The following is an 18,971-nucleotide window of genomic DNA, read 5'->3' as shown; positions in this document are numbered from 1 at the left end:
TGACAGCCAGATTAACCAATCATGATAGAAGTAATAAAATAAAACTACCCATGGGAGTTGTTTCAGTGTGATAAAGCAGCAAAATGTATATAGTTTTATTGTTGTTAATGATGATACTATTTAACATATACCTTTAGATTTTAGAATGGGTATCATGACTAAAATATTTTAAAATGCTATTAAAATAATAAATTAATTAATTTAAATAATTTAATTTAAATAATTTAAAAGCTTGTTAACCTTTTTCTACCATTTAGCATTAAACATTTTTAACATTGTTTCATTAAAACAACTGACCTTATTTCAACCATATTTCAACGTTGAAAATTGGTCATGTGCTGGAAGTTTTCAACAGTTCATCTTTAAACGTTGAATCAACGTTGTTTCAACGTTGAAACCACAACTGACCTTATTTCAACCATATTTCAACGTTGAAGGTCGGTCATGTGCCGGCTGGGTCCATATAATGAGCTCCGAATAGCCCTAGACTGGTTCTCTCTCTCTATCTCTCTCTCATTCTCTCTCTCTTTAACAGCATTAGCTCAATAAAATGGTCTTCCTTCAGGTAGAATGAATGTTTTCCTGCTTGCTAAATGTTGGACTCGTGATCAATAAGTTATATTCGCCTCAATCTGATTCAGTAAAGTCAAACCACAGACAGTGAAGCCTAGGAGACCCGCGCTGTGAGGTGGGAACAGAGGACTCTGCTTGGTCTTAAAGCCTTCCGCAAACATCCACGAACACAAATAACAATGATTTTCGTAAAATAATGATTAATTATTAATTGATGATTTGTTATTATCATTATGGTATTGTGAAAATAATAATATGGGCTGCGAGAATACAATGAATACAAAGAGTAGTGCTGCTCAGTGCAGGCATGTTTCAGCCCAGTAACACACCGTTCCTCAGAGCCAAAACACAGACCAAATTCTGTTCAGCTGGAGGGGGTTGGGTTTTTGGGGTTAGTTATGTGTGGTTTGTGGGGGTCGAGATAAAGGTGTGAATTGCTCTTTCATATGGACAGGCTTTCAAAGTTGCTGAACCGGTTTATATAGGACTGTTGTTTTGGTTAAGACAAAAATAATGGTCTGTCCCCACATAAGATTTTTGTGATTTCGTCCATTTGTTATATTCAACTAATCAGAGGTTTATATTAAATTTACATAATCAAATCTTAATATATTCCGCGCTCCAGCCTATGCATCAAGTTTGCCACAAAGTACATGCAGAAGTAGCCTAATAATTGTGAAAAATGAGACATTTTAATTATTTATTAATAAACAAATGTTTTCTTGTCTACTGCAAGATGAAATTCACACTGCTGTCTCTCTCCGACAGAGAAATGCAACATTCACAGATTGTTGAATGTTGAATATTAATGCGCCCTGTCATTAATGCGAATTTTGCACAATATACTTGTTATAATTCACATTTTGCATTACAACGAAAATTATTTTTACATGAAATTTTCCAAAATGAAATGAATGAAACCAAAATGGAAAAAAATGAAACCAAGCAAGATTCGTAATGAAGATAAAATAAATAAGAATAAAAGCTGCACATCTACCATCACACGTGCAGTGCAAATCTTGCACATATTTTACACACCTGGATTTAAATGCAGCTGCATTTTTGTTTTCATTAAATAATATGAAAGCAAGTAGGGCTGGGTGATAAATCGATTTTATCAACTCGAATTTGTAATTTACATCGGTTTGTTTGAATGAAAATCGGTTTTCTTTTTAACATCCACCGACGCACCACTCAGGCTCCCGTAGTTCAGAGTGGCTCAACCCTCCCCCGCGAGTCTGAAAGAGACACGCCGCCGAGCAAAGGATGAGCGGAGCGGTGTGATTCTGACTGGAGCCTCCATCAAGAGTACAATTCATGCCAACAGCCCGTAAAATAACTGCATATTCAGCAATAATTCATGTTAAACATATTTAGCTATGACTTGATCAGGTTATAATGACTGCACTAGTCGAGTGGGATGTTAAAGGCTATATGAGTTTTTCTGTTTCTTTTACTGATTATTTTCGGGTTAAAGCATGATTTAAACAGATAAAGCACATTCACGCAATCGCTTTAGCAATAATGCATTCAAACAAATGTAATCTTACAGTGCTACTACATTATCAGTAGGCTATTTGATATTGAAATCTTGAAGAAATTAATCGATCTGTTTAGATAAAATAACTGACAAAAATGTAGCTACTCTTATTTTCCTCACAAACAAAATGTGCACAGCTGATGGGCTAGTACAAAAAATAAATAATAAAAAATAATATATATAAAAAAATAATAAGGTAATAAATAATAATAATAGCATTAAGGTGTTTTTTATCATCTTGTTTCAGTTATAAGTTTATAACTATATTAAAACTTGTTTTGAAAAATTTCTGTCATTTGAATATTGATTTTAAAATTGTTTCAATTCATAAATCAGTTTTTTTTTTCACTTTCGCCCAGCACTAAAAGCAAGTAAAGAAGGCTCCCTTTAAAATCACTTATGTTGTCAGTTAATGAAGCTCTTTTTTACATTGTGTGTATTTTGTTGATTATAATGAGAGAACTTGAGTTTAATCCTGAGGACGGTAGAAGAGTTTCAAAGATTTAATCGTGCAGGTTTAATTTTATTCGTTTCTTGTTTTAGGCTAATTAGGCATAAATAATGGGAACGAAATTATACCGTGCTTCATGTTTAAACATGCAACAATTTCTTAATCAGTTTACAGACAAATGTTTTTCCCCCAATAAGTTAAAGGACACCTAACGAATAACAAAAATGCATGTTGTTTTATTAAAGGAAAAAATATAGGCATAATATATGAAAATATTGACAATTTGCATATTAATCCATGTAGCCAACCACCCTAAAATAGGCTACCACTTTTAATGCTCTGATGCAAAGTTAACCACAATTTCTTTTGAATAATATAACGCATAATTAATATAATATAAATAATACTGCACACCTTTTAAATTTGTCAAATCTAAAATATGGTTTAATACCATGTAGATTGGAGAAAATATAATCACAGGTTCAGGCACAGGCTTGACTTTTACCCTGCTTGAATTCGTTCTAGAAATGCACATAACTTCATAAGTACCAAAGAGTAGTTGATATTAAATATTAAATATTTTTACTTTCGTCTGTGGATATTAAATATTAAATATTTTAACTACAGTGTTTTTCTTTCATTTTCCCCGACTGAAGCCATCAAATCTAACACATCAGCGAGTCAAAACTGACGTCTATTAGCGAAAATGTGCTTTGTTTACGCTTGTCTGATAACTTGTGGTTAAAGCGCCACTCAGCGGTCAAAGGTTGCAAATGCACTTTATACTGCTGCCGCCGTAGTAGGAGTGGCGGTAAAAGCGGCGTTTTGGATATCTACTTAGTGTAGTTCACTAATCAGGTGCTGTTTGAAGGGTTTTTAGTTTTCATGCAAAGGCTTTGAGTGTGCTCAGAAAAACAAACGCATGTCAGAACAACACACAAATATTTAAATAACCAGTAGGGCTTTAAAGCAAATGCAAACATTTTTACTTTTGTGAATAAGTGCAGTCTCCCATGAGAGGGACATTGGGGATGTTAATGTATGCAGGGCTGCTGCTGGCCAAATGGGTGCCCTAAGCAGAATTGTATTGTTGTGCCAAATTATTGTGGAAGTAAAAAAAACACCTACTATAGGAATCAAAATAGACCTTTAATAAAATATAAATTAAATAACTAAATTGTAATTAAATAGTATTATTTACAAATTACAATTGTACCTAGACAGTTGTCTAAGGCTATGATTTTACGAATACAGTTGTATGATTAATTTCATTGTCTCAAACATTCAGAAATGACACACAAGAAAATTTTACTTCAGTAACAACAAGGATTAGTTTTTGTAAGGGTTGTGATGTCCACGTTATTGTGGAAGAAATTATAGAGGCAAAAAGGTGGCCAAAAATGAAAGATTAAGTGCATATTTGAATTAAATTATTTAAACAGAACATTGAAACTCTAAGAGGATATTAAGGCAGATGCGGCGGGGATATTATCACCGACATTAAAACACGTTATTAACTTAATCTTATCAAAATCCCCCAAAAATTAACAGTATTATAAATGTGCCTAAAAGTGATGCTGTAACGAAGAATCAGAGACATTCGGATCCATCTGCAATGTTAATTAAGAACTCGTAGTGATAACAGGCAGGGTTCAGTCAACAGCGTCAGCGATATCAAAGACAGGGTCGATTACCAGGCTTGAATCGGGGCAGGCGGCAGACGGTAGACAAGAGGTGGGCAGACCAAAGGGTCAGTAAGGTAGGCGGCAGAGAATCGTCACAATCAGAACAGTTCAAGGTAATACACGGAAAGGCAGGCAGGGATAAACGCTCAGAAATGTCAGACAGTTTGTTTGTTTGGCTGCAGCTTAAAAAGGGCATGGAATGAGGAACACCTGGTGGTGATTTGTCCGAGGTATGGGCCGCTGAGTAATGTAGTCCATAAGAATGTCTGTATTCCAGTGAAGGTGCCCTCCGTTGGCTGTCGGAGAGAACCACAGAGGCCTGAGTCGTGACAGAGTGGGTGAGATATGGTAACTGGCAGGTAATGCTAAACAAAATGAAACTGGGGTTATTTCCCGGATGATTTTGAAAGGACCCATGTACCTCGGATTGAGCTTCTTGCAGGACTGCCAGAATCGAAGATCTCTGGTGGAAAGCCAGGAGTGAACCGAGGGCCAGCTCTGCGTTGACGATCCGCCTGTTCCTTGGCCCTGCGGACCGCACATTGAAGGTGGACATGGGCTCCGTTCCAAGTCTCCTCGCTCCTTCTCATCCAGTCGTCAACTGCGGGGAGCTCAGAGGGCTCACCCGACCAGGGAAACAAGGGTGGTTGGAAACCCAGCACACATTGGAAGGGAGTGAGGTCGGTAGCTGGATTTCGAAGGGTTTCGAAGGGAGTTTTGGGCATACTCCACCCACAAAAGGTAACGACTCCAGTCTGCCTGATTATTGTGACATTAGGTGCGGAGGAAGTGTGTAAGTTCCTGATTTAGGCGTTCCACCTGGCCGTTGGACTCCAGGTGATATCCAGAGGTCAGGCTGACGTTGATGTTGAGGTTGCTGGCAGATGGATTTCCATACCCTGGAAGTAAATTGTGGACCTCAGTCTGACACTATGTCCTCTGGAAGACCGTAGAACCTGAAGACGTTCTGGAGAAGGACTTCCGCTGTCTCAAAGGTGGTGGGCAGTTTGGGAAGAGGAACCAGACGGCAGGATTTGGAGAAGCGGTCAATTATGGTGAGTATGGTGGTGAAACTGTTGGAGCTGGGCAAGTCAGTCACAACGTCGACAGCAATATGAGACCAGGGTCGTTGAGGTAAAGCCAGAGGTTGGAAAAGACCTGCCGGCTGTTGATGGGAGGTCTTTGTAATGTTGCAAGTGTTGGAGTCTTGAATGAACTGAGTGACGTCCGTCTGGAGAGAGGGCCACAAGAAGCGATTGGCCACCAGCTCTATAGAAGCATTTATGCCCGGATGGCCAGTGCTGGGAGATTGGTGTATCCACTGTATCACTCGTGGTCGGAGCTCGGCAGGGACATAGGTACGTTCAGGTGGACACTCGGCTGGTACAGGATCGTGAACCTGAGCCTCGGAGATCTCCATCATGATATCCCATTGGATAGGTGCTGGAAAAACAGTAGAGGGACGAATGGTCTCAATAGCAAATGTTTTGGGCAGGTGATGAAAATGTCGAGAGAGGGCGTCTGCCTTGCCATTCTTGGCTCCAGGTGTGTAGGTTACCTTGAAGTCGAAATGGGAGAAGAATAATGACCATCTGGCCTGTCTGGGGTTGAGGCGTTTGGCAGATCGGATGTACTCCAGGTTACGATGGTCCGTGAGTACTAGGAAAGGTAGTTTAACCCCCTCGAGCCAATGACGCCACTCTTCGAAGGCAGCCTTCATGGCTAATAGTTCCCTGTCTCCAACGTCGTAATTCCTCTCAGCTGGGTTTAACTTGCAGGAGAAGAAAGCACATGGAAACAGTTTAGGTGGGTTACTGTGGCATTGTGAGAGGATTTCACCAATGCCGTGTTGGATGCGTCCACCTCTACCATGAACTCCAGCTCCAGATTAGGATGATGCAAGACGGGAGTGGTCGTGAATCGTCGCTTGAGTTGCTGGAAGGCCTGCTCGCTTGAAGATGTCCACGTGAGACGTTGGCTCTTTCCTGTAACAGAGAGGTGCAGCTACCACACTGAAATTTCTGATAAAGCTTCGATAGAAGTTTTCAAACCCTAGGAAGCGTTGGAGCTCCTTGATTGTGGATGGTCTAGGCCAATCTAACACCGCCTCTAGCTTCTTCTCATCCATGGCTACCCCCTCTGCACTGATAATGTACCCCAGGAAGGAAATTTGTGTCTGGTGAAACTCACATTTTTGTAGCTTGGCATAGAGTTGATGCTGAATGAGTATCTGCAAGACAGCTCTGACCTGTTTGACATAGGCTTCCATGGATTCGGAGTATATCAAGATGTCGATGTAGACAATCACACATTGGTTAAGCATATCCCGGAAGACATAGTTAATGAAGGCCTGGAACACAGAAGGACTATTGGCAAGCCCAAATTGCATAACCCGGTACTCGTAGTGCCCGGATGTTGTAGAGAAGGCCGTCTTCCACTTATTCCCCTTGCGAATGCGAATCAGGTTGTAGGCACTGCGTAGATCTAGTTTAGTGAAGTACCGGGCATTGCAAAGCTGCTCCAGGGCTGACAGAACCAGAGGTAGCGGATAATGGAACTTCACACTGATCTCGTTGAGTGCCCGATAATCGATACAAGGCCGAAGGCCTCCATCCTTCTTTTTGACGAAGAAGAACCCAGCTGAAGCTGGTGACTTGGATGGCGTGATGAAGCCCTTGGCCAACTCCTCTATATACTACCTCATGGCTGCTGACTCAGGTTGTGAGAGAGGAAAGGTTCTGCCCTTGGGAGGAGTGGAACCTGGGATGAGTTCAATGGCACAGTCAACGGGTCGATGAGGTGGAAGCTTGGAAGCCTTGGCTTTGCCGAAGGCTTCAACTAAGTCCTGATATTCGATCGGTGGGCCTGATATGTCAGAAGGGTTGCGCTCCTCCTCCTGGGAATGAGTGGATGGCAGACGTGTGAGGAGCAGTGGTCTTGACAGGATTGAGACCATTGAACGATTTCCTGGGTTGACCATGATATGCATGGGTTATGTCTTTCCAGCCAGGGTAGTCCTAGAATGATTGGATTCCAAGGTGAGTCAATGGCAAACAGTCGAATGGCTTCGGTGTGGAGAGCTCCAATTTGAAGGTTGGTATCTGGCGTGATGTATTACATTTTTCCTGAGCCCAGCGGACGACCATCTAGCGCTGCCACTGCTACCCGGGATTCACATGAAAGGAGAGGGATGTCGTGAGTTTCAGCGAAAGAGATGTCAATGAAATTTCCCGCAGCCCCAGAGTCTATCATGGCATCGGTATCAACTCTCCTCCCCTCAATGTTAGTGACCACTGGTACCCCAAAAGAATGAAGGTGGGTACTCACCGCAGTGGAATTCTGGCAAGAGGGTCTGATGGGACAGGAGACTCTTACATGACCGGCTTGCCCACAGTACAGACACAGATGTTGGCGAATGGGTCTCTCTCGCTCCATAGAGGGTAGTTGGGTGGCACCGATCTGTAAGGGCTCTGGCTCGGGGAGTCCTTGAGCGACCGGCCGGTCTGGTGAGTGTCGACGAGTGTGTCGGGAACGTATCAAATTATCCAGATGAATAGCAAGATCCATGAATTGATCCAGAGTCTGTAGCGGTTCGTCCTTCCAGCCCATTTGAGCAGCGAGGGTGCCAAAGGCCAAGGTATATTCGGCGGCGGTGCTGCGACCCTGATGTAGCACAATTAACTCCTCTCCTGCGTCCTTTCCACTGGGTGAATGTTCAAATACACCCCGGAACTGGCGAATGAAACGGTCATAAGGGGGGAAAGACGTGATTACCTTGGCACATCGCTGATGCCCACTCCAGCGCTTTCCCGGTCAGCAGTGAGCAGAGTAAGTGAGGGGTTGCTGGTTGATGCAGATGTAGCATTGCATTAGGAAGCTCTTGCACTTGCTTGGGGAGCCGTCATATTTTTCTGGAAGTGAGAGACGGATGCCATGAGATGCGTGAGTCGAGATGGTAGTGTTGAGTGTGGCGGCTGGTGTTGAACTCACTGCTGGGGCGACCACATGGAGAGTTTGCAGCATCTTTACTAGTTCCTTTGTGAGAGAGGTGAGTCTCTGTAGCTGTTGTTGATGTGTGACCAGCACGGAGGCCTGAGCTGGAAGAACATCGCTGGATCCTGAGGTGGCGAAGTCTTCTGTAATGAGGAGTCAGAGACATTCGGATCCATGTGCAATGTTTATTAAGAACTCGTAGTGATAACAGGCAGACAACAGCGTCAGCGATATCAGAGACAATCAAAGACAGGGTCGATTACCAGGCTTGAATCAGGGCAGGCGGCAGACAGTCGACAAGTCGTGGGAAGAGCAAAGGGTCAGTAAGGCAGGCAGCAGAGAATCGTCAGGATCAGAACAGTTCAAGGTAATACACAGAAAGGCAGGAACGGATAAACGCTCAGAGATGTCAGACAGGCAAAACAAGACTTCGCACTGTGTGTGTGTTTGGCTGCAGCTTAAACAAGGCGTGGAATGAGGAACACCTGGTGGTGATTAGACTTAGGGCCGCTGGGTAATGTAGTCCATAAGATGTCAGTATTCCGGTGAAGGTGCCCTCCGGTGGTTGTCGGAGAGAGCCACAGAGGCCTGAGTCATAACAGATGCACGGGCCTCATCTTGGGCTTTTTTCTTTTCCTTATCTTTTGCCAGACTACTGTTGTCTTTTCCCGGGCAATGTTGTCCATCAGTTAGGATTATTTGCAGTCAGCCGACAGCCGCAAACATGAGGTTTGAGCGAGCACACGCGACTGCGGGAATGGCAGATCACGTGTGCTTCGCCTGTCTACTGTTTTTACCGTGAAACGCATTTTTTATAATTATATTTACATGTTTATTTATGTATACGTTAATGGTTTGTGTTGGATAGGTATCGGATCATATTTTTTTCTCCCCTTCGATCTCCGATCTAGTGATCTGGGCCAGTATCTGCACGATACAGATGACGTGGATCGGATCGGGACATCCCTAAAATCCAGATCAGCAAAAGAAATAGGAGAAAACGGTTAGCAGAGGATGCAGTGTATTTAAAAATGTTCATAAAAAAAAAAAAATATATATTTTTTTTTTAATGTTCACTTTATAATTTTATTACTTCATTGAAAAGGTACAAAACCTTTGGCAAAATAAATCCATCAACTCAAAGAACAAAAACTGTGACAAGTAGAGTTAATCATGATGTGTATTCATTTATTCACACAAGGTGATCACAGGTGTTCACATGAGTAGCTTTTCATTAATAAATGCATTTTACAGCTACACTTCCAAAAACTACAAGGGATACTAGGAAGCTACAGGCAGGTGAGTTGGAGCTGTGCTCTGCGGGATTGTGGCTTTCCCGGACCGGAGTAAGCCACCCTTGCTATACCCTAGAGCCTTTACTGTAACTGTAAAGAAACAGCAGATTTACTATGTGCTTTTTTCTGTGGATCTACAAAATATTTGAATGTCTAATTGTCAAACTAATGTCATGTCGACTATTGTGTTTTTAGATTGTCTGGATGTATGGTGATGGAGGAAGGCTGTGGTTATGTGTCTGCAGCTCTAAGTTCAAACCCCTCACACCTGAAAGAGTTGGATCTGAGCTACAATCACCCAGGAGATTCAGGAGTCAGGCTGCTCATTGAAAAACTGGAGGATCCAAACTGCACACTGGACAAACTCAAGTATTTTGAATATAATATTTCAAACATAAACAGGGTTCTAGACCAGGGGCGTCAAACTCAGTTCTTGGAGGACCAAAGGGCCTGTAGAGTTCCGTTCCAATCCTGCTCCAACACAAATAACATGAAGTTTTAAAATAAGTCAGAAGGCCTTGAAACTCTGCAGGGCTGTGGCCCTCCAGGAAGTTCTGCACAGATGTGCTGTTTTTGTTCAAGTCAAAGTGTAAATACACATATCCTTGTTTCACGGCGCACACAGAAGAGCATACAGTCCATGCATTCAGCGGATGTGCTATGGTGATGCAGAGACTAATTGTTGAATAAAGTTGTTATTTTTGAATGAATTAATGATGCATTTTTATAGCGCTTTATTGTGAATTGTTGTACACCCAAAGCGCTTCAAATAATGTGGGGGGTCTCTTCTCAACCGCCACCAGTGTGCGGTATCCACTTGGATGATGCGACGGCAGCCACAGGACAATGGCACCAGTGTGCTCACCACACACCAGCTACAGGTGGAAAGGATAGAGAGATAGGATAGAGAGATAGAGCTGTCTCCCTCCCTGTTGAGTTTCTCTTGTACAGGCAATGAAACTAAGGGCCCTCTTTTAACAATCAAACCGCATAAACTGAAGCACATGGCGCAGGTGCACCTAGGGCATGTCCGAATACACTAAAAGTATGTGACTTCTGCCTCAGAGACTGGTGTTGAAATACTGCAGCAAAGTGATGATATCTCAGAGTTTTTTCCATATAACTAACTCCATATAACTAAAACAGTAAATTCTATTCCTTTGTTACAAGTATGCTAGTACAATCACTTCTACCACAAAAGACCGCTTTGTAAGTAATCTTTCTGATCTATTTCAATACCTCAGCATATTCATCAGCTCAGAAAAACTTTGATGTAACAGAAACTATGAACTCTCCCTTTTCTAGCATCTTAGATACAGTTGCTCCTTTACACTTAAGGAAGATTAAGGAAAACAGTTTGACACTGTGGTTTAATGAGCATGCTCTCACTCAGCTCATTCTCTACTATAGGAGAGGAAAAACTGTATAAACTTGGTAAATAATTTAAACCAACAAGTTTGATCAACTTCTTACTATTGTTTTATGAAACCAATTCGTCTGACAATAAGTCAGGGTTTACTCACACTAGGCATGGTTGCCTTGAACCGAGACAGAGTGTAATTAGACATGTTTTCACTGTCGGGCCAGTGCAAGCCAGGGCCTCAAATGGGCCAGGCAGGGCTAATAGCCTAGGGCCAGTAGCACGAGGCCAAAATAGCGCTGCGTTTCCACTGTGGGGCCAGAAGCTAGACTGCACGTCACTAAAACCCGCACTTTACACGCCTCTCAGAAACAATGTCACACAACCTCATCATTCACCAACAGAGAAGAGTTTTCAGAAAACGAATAAGAAATGAGTCACTGGAACTAACGCGATCACAAAATGAACATGATTAAAGCGGACGTTTGTTTGCATGCTTTGTTAAATATTGAAATCCAAAAGCATGATGTTTTACTATAATAAGTTATACTTTGATCATGATGAATTAATTTATCATAATTGAAAATGTCACACAGAAAAGCATTATCCTTCTTATTCAGTCAAGTCTGTTCCTGTTTATATGAAGTCACAATAGCATTTATCACATTTAGAAATAATGATAATTTCTACATTTTTATAAAAGCTCCCGAAAAAAACAAAAACATTATTATATTTTTATGATAGGCTACGCGGAGCTAAACTCTCGAGATGAGACTTATGACAGATAAAATATGTTACTAAATAAATACATGATTGTGATAGAAAATAAGAAGCTAACATCTGATTTCTTCAAGTGGTCACATTTACCATGTTTACTATGGTAATGTTAATGCTTAGTGTGCATATTCTTTTGCATAGCTTATAAATATTTCTGCCTTGAATGATGCTTATAATCCACATCAGATCATGTTATTTCAAACATTCGCTGATGACTGAAAGTGAGTTTTAAGCTTAATTTATTTTAAAAAGACTTTAATTCTGGTGTTATAGCTTAACTTTCTGTTATGATCCGCAGCGCTGACGCTCTCCAGATGCATAGAAACTCTGCCTTTGTTCATAACCACTCCTCTAGCCCCATCTGGCCCGTTTTTGGGGAAGTTTCATTGCCTAGTGGTTAGAGAGTTTGACTGCTAACCCTAGGGTTGTGGGTTTGAGTCTTGGGCCGGCAATACCACGACTTAGGTGCCCTTGAGCAAGGTACTGAAGCCCCAACTGCTCCCTGAGCGCCGCAGCAGAAATGGCTGCCCACTGTTCCGGGTGTTTGTTCACGTTGTGTGTGTGTGCATTTTGGATGGGTTAAATGCAGAGCACGAATTCTAAGTATTGGTCACCATACTTGGCTGTATGTCACGTCACTTCACTTTGGCTCAAGGTTTTCGTTGGGCCATTGGCCCCGAGGAACCACCGACGAGGCACATTCAAGCCATGCACTAGCATGCCCGCTTTTGGTCCAACAGTTGAAACATGGCTCTTGTCTCTGCTCCCCACTCCCTCGCTGGCCTTCACTCACATTGCACTTTATGTTCTGTGCCGGAGCACACTTATGCTGCCTTCAAGTGCTTTTGGATTTTTCGTAAAAATTTGTTTCCTAATCCGAAATTGGACATGAATGGCCTCTTAGGTTGTTTTTACTACTCAGAGTTTATTTTGATACTAAATTTCCGAATTAGGTGGGACTATTTGTGTAAATAGTGATAGATGTTATTTACGCTAAGTGCAAGTAGCAGTGGATTCTATTTACACTAAGTGAAAATAGCAGTATTTTTAGCGATATGCTATTGACACTAAGTGCCAATAGTTGTAGATTCTAATGGGATATTACTGTTTATACTACTTATTGCAAATAGTGTAAATTATGTGCACCTCAGAATTGTAATACATTACAAAATAGTAGGCAATTATAATTTATTGAGTGTTAATTTAAATTTCAATTCAAATTATTAAATGGATGCCACCTTATTGGGACAAAAGCCCTCCCTACCCTAACCCTACCAAATACAGGTCCTTCTCAAAAAATTAGCATATTGTGATAAAGTTAATTATTTTCCATAATGTAATGATAAAAAAATAAACTTTCATATATTTTAGATTCATTGCACACCAACTGAAATATTTCAGGTCTTTTATTGTTTTAATACTGATGATTTTGGCATACAGCTCATGAAAACCCAAAATTCCTATCACAAAAAATTAGCATATCATGAAAAGGTTCTCTAAACGAGCCATTAACCTAATCATCTGAATCAACTAATTAACTCTAAACACCTGCAAAAGATTCCTGAGGCTTTTAAAAACTCCCAGCCTGGTTCATTACTCAAAACCGCAATCATGGGTAAGACTGCCGACCTGACTGCTGTCCAGAAGGCCATCATTGACACCCTCAAACGAGAGGGTAAGACACAGAAAGAAATTTCTGAACGAGTAGGCTGTTCCCAGAGTGCTGTATCAAGGCACCTCAGTAGGAAGTCTGTGGGAAGGAAAAAGTGTGGCAAAAAACGCTGCACAACGAGAAGAGGTGACCGGACCCTGAGGAAGATTGTGGAGAAGGACCGATTCCAGACCTTGGGGGATCTGTGGAAGCAGTGGACTGAGTCTGGAGTAGAAACATCCAGAGCCACCGTGCACCGGCGTGTGCAGGAAATGGGCTACAGAGAAGCAGCACTGGACTGTTGCTCAGTGGTCCAAAGTACTTTTTTCGGATGAAAGCAAATTTTGCATGTCATTCGGAAATCAAGGTGCCAGAGTCTGGAGGAAGACTGTGGAGAAGGAAACTCATCCAGAGTCAGGGCTAGTTCCTGTTGACCTTCCAGAGTCGAGTGAAATTTTCAGCACGACCTGGCACCTGCTCACAGTGCCAAAACCACTGGTAAATGGTTTACTGACCATGGTATTACTGTGCTCAATTGGCCTGCCAACTCTCCTGACCTGAACCCCATAGAGAATCTGTGGGATATTGTGAAGAGAAAGTTGAGAGACGCAAGACCCAACACTCTGCATGAGCTTAAGGCCGCTATCGTAGCATCCTTGGCCTCCTTAACACCTCAGCAGTGCCACAGGCTGATTGCCTCCATGCCGCGCCACATTGAAGCAGTCATTTCTGCAAAAGGATTCCCGACCAAGTATTGCAGGAGTGCATAACTGAAAAAAATTATTTGAAGGTTGACTTTTTTTGTTTTAAAAACACTTTTCTTTTATTGGTCGGATGAAATATGCAAATTTTTTGAGAGGAATTTTGGGTTTTCATGAGCTGTATGCCAAAATCATCAGTATTAAAACAATAAAAGACCTGAAATATTTCAGTTGGAGTGCAATGAATCTAAAATATATGAAAGTTAAATTTTTATCATTACATTATGGAAAATAATTAACTTTATCACAATATGCTAATTTTTTGAGAAGGACCTGTACTTTATTTTCAACTTTTTAATTATTTCCTTATTAAATCATTTTCTTTTTACATATTATTAAAACATATTTTTGTTTTCTGATGTGATTTGAAATTTGAAAAGGGAGAAAAAAATATGTACCAAAGGGCAGATTCAAACCAGGGTAGATAGTGTCAAAAGGAATATGACACACACTTTACCATCTATGGCACTGGAGCTAAGAACTGTTATGGAATGATCAGAACATGTATGTGCAGATCCAAGTGCAAAGCTTTATTACAAAGGTGTGGTCAAAAAACTTATTGACATCATAGGCAAGACAAAGAGTATTCCTAGGGCAGGCGAGGGTCTTTGAGTTCAGTAAAGGTCCAAATGAGTCAAGTCTTCGTCCTCCCGTTGGTCTGGCCACAAGGACGTGGTGGTCTTCCGCTCCGCCCTGGGGGACTCCGGCATTGACCATAAGGGACGGCTGGTCTTCCACTAGGCCCTAGGGGACTGCGGCATCGACCACAAGGATGTGGTGGTCTTCCGCTCCACCCTGGGGGACTCCTGCATCGACCACTAGGACGTGGTGGTCTTCTGTTTCGCCCTGGGGGGGCTTCTGCCTTGACCACATGGGTGTGGTGGTCCTCTGTTCCGCCCGGGTGGGCATCACGTGATGTCCTTCATGGACCCATGATTTTGTGTTTTTGTTTTCTTTTGTCTTTCTGTCTGTTTCCTTCTTTGGACCTGCCCCTCTGTCCCTCCCCCTGATCCTCCGCCGGTCCACCACTCTCTTGGACTCCTTGTTTTTTGTTACACTTCTCTTTTCTCTGTCTCCCCATTCTACCTGGTTCTCCTGTCTCTGTGTACTATGTTTTCTGGCCCTCAGTCCCTCCCCCTAGTACTCCGACACTCCACCTCCCTCCTAGCTTCTTTATCTGTTGGGTTTTCCTGGGTTTCAGGTGGAGCATCTGGAAGCTGCTCCGTAGGGGAGGGGGTAATGTCACGCTGTCACTCTGTTTTCCTGGGTGTTCCCTAGTGAGCTCACTTCTCCTTAGGCACTTCACCATAGGCACTATAATTCCTCTAGTCTGGTCCTGTCTTCACAGTAATTGCACTCCAGTTAATCGCACAGGTGTAGGCAGTCTATTGTCATTAGTCTCCTTATAAATAGCTGTCCTTCCCTGTTGTCTGTATTGAGTCCTTACCCTTCGTGTACTAATGTTCTCGTCTCCCAAGACTTACCCTTTCCTTCTCGTTCCGGTTCCGTTTCATCCGGTTCCCTCTTTTGTTTTGTTTGTCACTTTGGACTGTTTGATTTTGGATTACCCTTTTTGTTATTAAACATATAATAATAATAATAATAATAATAACAATAATAATTCCTTACATTTATATAGCGCTTTTCTAGACACTCAAAGTGCTTTACATTGTCAGGGGGTATCTCCTCATCCACCACCAGTGTGCAGCATCCACCTGGATGATGCGACAGCAGCCATATTGCGCCAGAACGCCCACCACACACCAGCTTACTGATGGAGAGGAGACGGAGTGATGAAGCCAATCAGCAGATATGGGGATTGTTAGGAGGCCATGATGGTCAGAGGCCAATGGGCGAATTGAGCCAGGATGCCGAGGTCACACCTCTACTCTTTTTTTCGAAAGACATCCTGGGGTTTTTAATGACCACAGAGAGTCAGGACCTCGGTTTAATGTCTCATTCGAAGGACGTTGCTTGTTGACAGTATTGTGTCCCCATCACTACACTGGGGTGCTAGGACCCACACAGACCACAGGGTGAGCACCCCCTGCTGGCCTCACTAGCACCTCTTCCAGAAGCAACCTAGTTTTCTCAGGAGGTCTCCCATCCAGGTACTGACCAAGCTCGGCCCTGCTTAGCTTCAGAGGGCAACCGGTCTTGGGCTCCAGGGTGATATGGCTGCCGGCATATCTGCAATTGGATCTTACCCTCTCCTTGTGTTTCCTGATACACAACCGTCACGGAAGGACTTCATCCACCGAGATCCAGCGGTATGTCTGCTACAATTTCCTCCCCAGCCAGCAAGTGGGAGAGAAATGGTTTTGAGCATTCTCGCCTAGTGGTGTTCCGGGGGACCAGGGGAGGTCGCTCCGGAGCAAGCAGTCGAGAGGAGGTCCGGCAGCGATCTCCACTTTGGGCTACCGTTGACCTGGGGTTCTGTTGGGAGCCACCATTTCCCCATTATGACCAGAGAGGGGAGAGGAGAGTCAGGGTTAGTCACCGTCGACCTTCCAGAGTCAGGGTTAGTTACTGTTGACCCTCCAGAGTCAGGGCTAGTTCCTGTTGACCATCCAGATTCGAGTCATGTTCCAGTTGATCCTCCAGAATCAAGTCAGATTCTTGTTGACCATCCAGAGTCGAATCAAATTCCAGTTGACTGTCCAGAGACAAGTCAGGCTTCTGTTGACCTTCCCGAGTCGAGTCAGGTGCCTGTGGACTTTCCAGAGTTGAGTCAGTTTCCGGTTGACCCTCCAGAGTTGAGTCAGGTGTTCATGGACCCTCCAGAGTCAGGGTTAGTTACCGTTGACCATCCAGAGTCAGGGCTAGTTCCTGTTGACCTTCCAGAGTCGAGTTAAATTTCAGTTGACTGTCCAGAGTCAAGTCAGGCCCCTGTTGACCCTCCAGAGTTGAATCAGGTGTTCATGGACCCTCCAGAGTCAGGGTTAGTCACCTTTGAACTTCCAGTGTCAGGATTAACTACCATGGACTTTCCAGAGACAAAGCTAGTCACCATTGACCTCTCAGAATCAAGTCAAGTCGCTGGTGATCTTCAAGGAGAGAGTCAAGTCACTGGTGATCTTCAAGGACAGAGTCAAGTCACCGGGGATCTTCAAGGACTGAGTCAAGTCACCGAGGATCTTCAAGGACTGAGTCAAGTCACCGAGGATCTTCATGAACAAATGCAAGTCACCAATAGTCTTCGTCCTACCGTTGGTCTGGCCACAAGGACGTGGTGGTCTTCCACTCCCCCCTGGGGGACTCCGGCATCGACCATAAGGACGTGGTGGTCTTCCGCTCCGCCCTGGGGGACTCCGGCATCGACCACAAGGATGTGGTGGTCTTCCGCTCCGCCCTGGGGAACTCCGGCATCGACCAATAGGATGTGGTGGTCTTCTGTTTCGCCCTGGGGGGCTTCTGCCTTGACCACATGAGTGTGGTGGCCCTCCGTCCCTCCCCCTGATCCTCCGCCATACCACTACCCTCTTGGACTCCTTGTTTTGTGTTACACTTCTCTTGTCTCTGTCTTTCCATTTTACCTGGTTGTCTTGTCTCTGTCTCCTCATTCTACCTGGGTGTGTTGTCTCTGTTACCCCATTCTACCTGGTTCTCCTGTCTCTGTGTACTATGTTTTCTGGCCCTCCATCCCTCCCCCTAGTACTCCGCCGCTCCACGTCCCTCCTAGCTTCTTTATCTGTTGGGTTTTCCTGGGTTTCAGGTGGAACATCTGGCAGTTGCTCCGCAGGGGAGGGGGTAATGTCACGCTGTCAGTCTCTGTTTTCCTGGGTGTTCCCTAGTGAGCTCACTTCTCCTTAGGCACTTCACCATAGGCAATATAATTCCTCTAGTCTGGTCCTGTCTTCTCAGTAATTGCACTCCAGTTAATCGCACAGGTGTAGGAAATCTATTGTCATTAGTCTCCTTATAAATAGCTGTCCTTCCCTGTTGTTTGTATGGAGTCCTTACCCTTCATGTACTAATGTTCTCATCTCCCGAGACTTACCCTTTCCTTCTTGTTCCTCCGAGTTCCCGTTCTGTTTCATCCAGTTCCCTCTTTTGTTTTGTTTGTGACTTTGGACTGTTTGTTTTTGGATTACCCTTTTTGTTATTAAACATATCTGCAAATGGATCTTACCCTCTCCTTGTGTTTCCTGATACACAACCGTCACAGAGATGTAACGAGAATAGGAGATAAGCTGAGACATGACTAGACTCTGCAAGATCAGCTGCGATGTGACATGACTCTGGATGATCAGCAGTGATTTGACATGATGGGGTGTTGTTGTGGCTGCCATTTTAAGGATCTTTGAATGGTGAATGTAATCCAGAGGGCAAGGCAAAAGAGTAATCCACAAACAGGCGTTCAGTAAAGGGACAAACAGAGTCCACACAACATGGTGAGAGAAATCCAAGACGGGCAAAGAGTCAGGCAACCAGGCAATAATATAGCACAATGAGACAAGACTATACTAGAACTAGGAACAAATACTAGACTAGGAAAAGGGCTCCATAACGTTGCTATCACTAACTTAGCGATATGCATAAACAATACTTGGCGGTGAGGAACAGGAAGTCCATTGCTCATGTAGGGTGTTTGATTGGTTGCAGCTTTGTGTGTAATCAGTGCAATGGATGATGGGAAATGGAGTCCGGTGTGAAGTTCAATAGTAATGTGGTGCAAGATTCCATCATAATGAGCGGGTAATCCCTGGTGGTGAACAAACGGAAGGGCAGGCACAGGATTCATGACAATGACTGACAAACATATTTTGTAAGGATCTCAATCACGTTGGTGGGCAGAGTTAGTGTAAATAGCCTCTGCCAACAAGGCAGGCTATTTGCACTTAGTGTAAATTGTGTGACAAGCTGCCTCCTCCCTGATTATCAC

General features: G+C 43.3%; 1 protein-coding gene across 1 annotated transcript in view; it reads left to right on the top strand.

Moving 5' to 3' along the window:
• The window catches only part of LOC113065758 (NACHT, LRR and PYD domains-containing protein 3-like), a 151,625-nt gene that overhangs the window by 130,114 nt on the left and 2,540 nt on the right, over positions 1–18,971 (top strand). The window contains exon 14 of the mRNA XM_026237265.1: positions 9,733–9,906. Coding sequence (XP_026093050.1) covers positions 9,733–9,906 — 174 coding nt within the window. The remainder of the gene's footprint in view (positions 1–9,732; positions 9,907–18,971) is intronic.

This window comes from Carassius auratus, chromosome 4 (genome assembly GCF_003368295.1).
Source record: "Carassius auratus strain Wakin chromosome 4, ASM336829v1, whole genome shotgun sequence".
In the NCBI taxonomy this organism is placed as follows: Eukaryota; Metazoa; Chordata; class Actinopteri; order Cypriniformes; family Cyprinidae; genus Carassius; species Carassius auratus.
The sequence above is the reverse complement of the archived record's forward strand: the minus strand, read 5'-3'. Positions and strand labels throughout refer to the sequence as shown.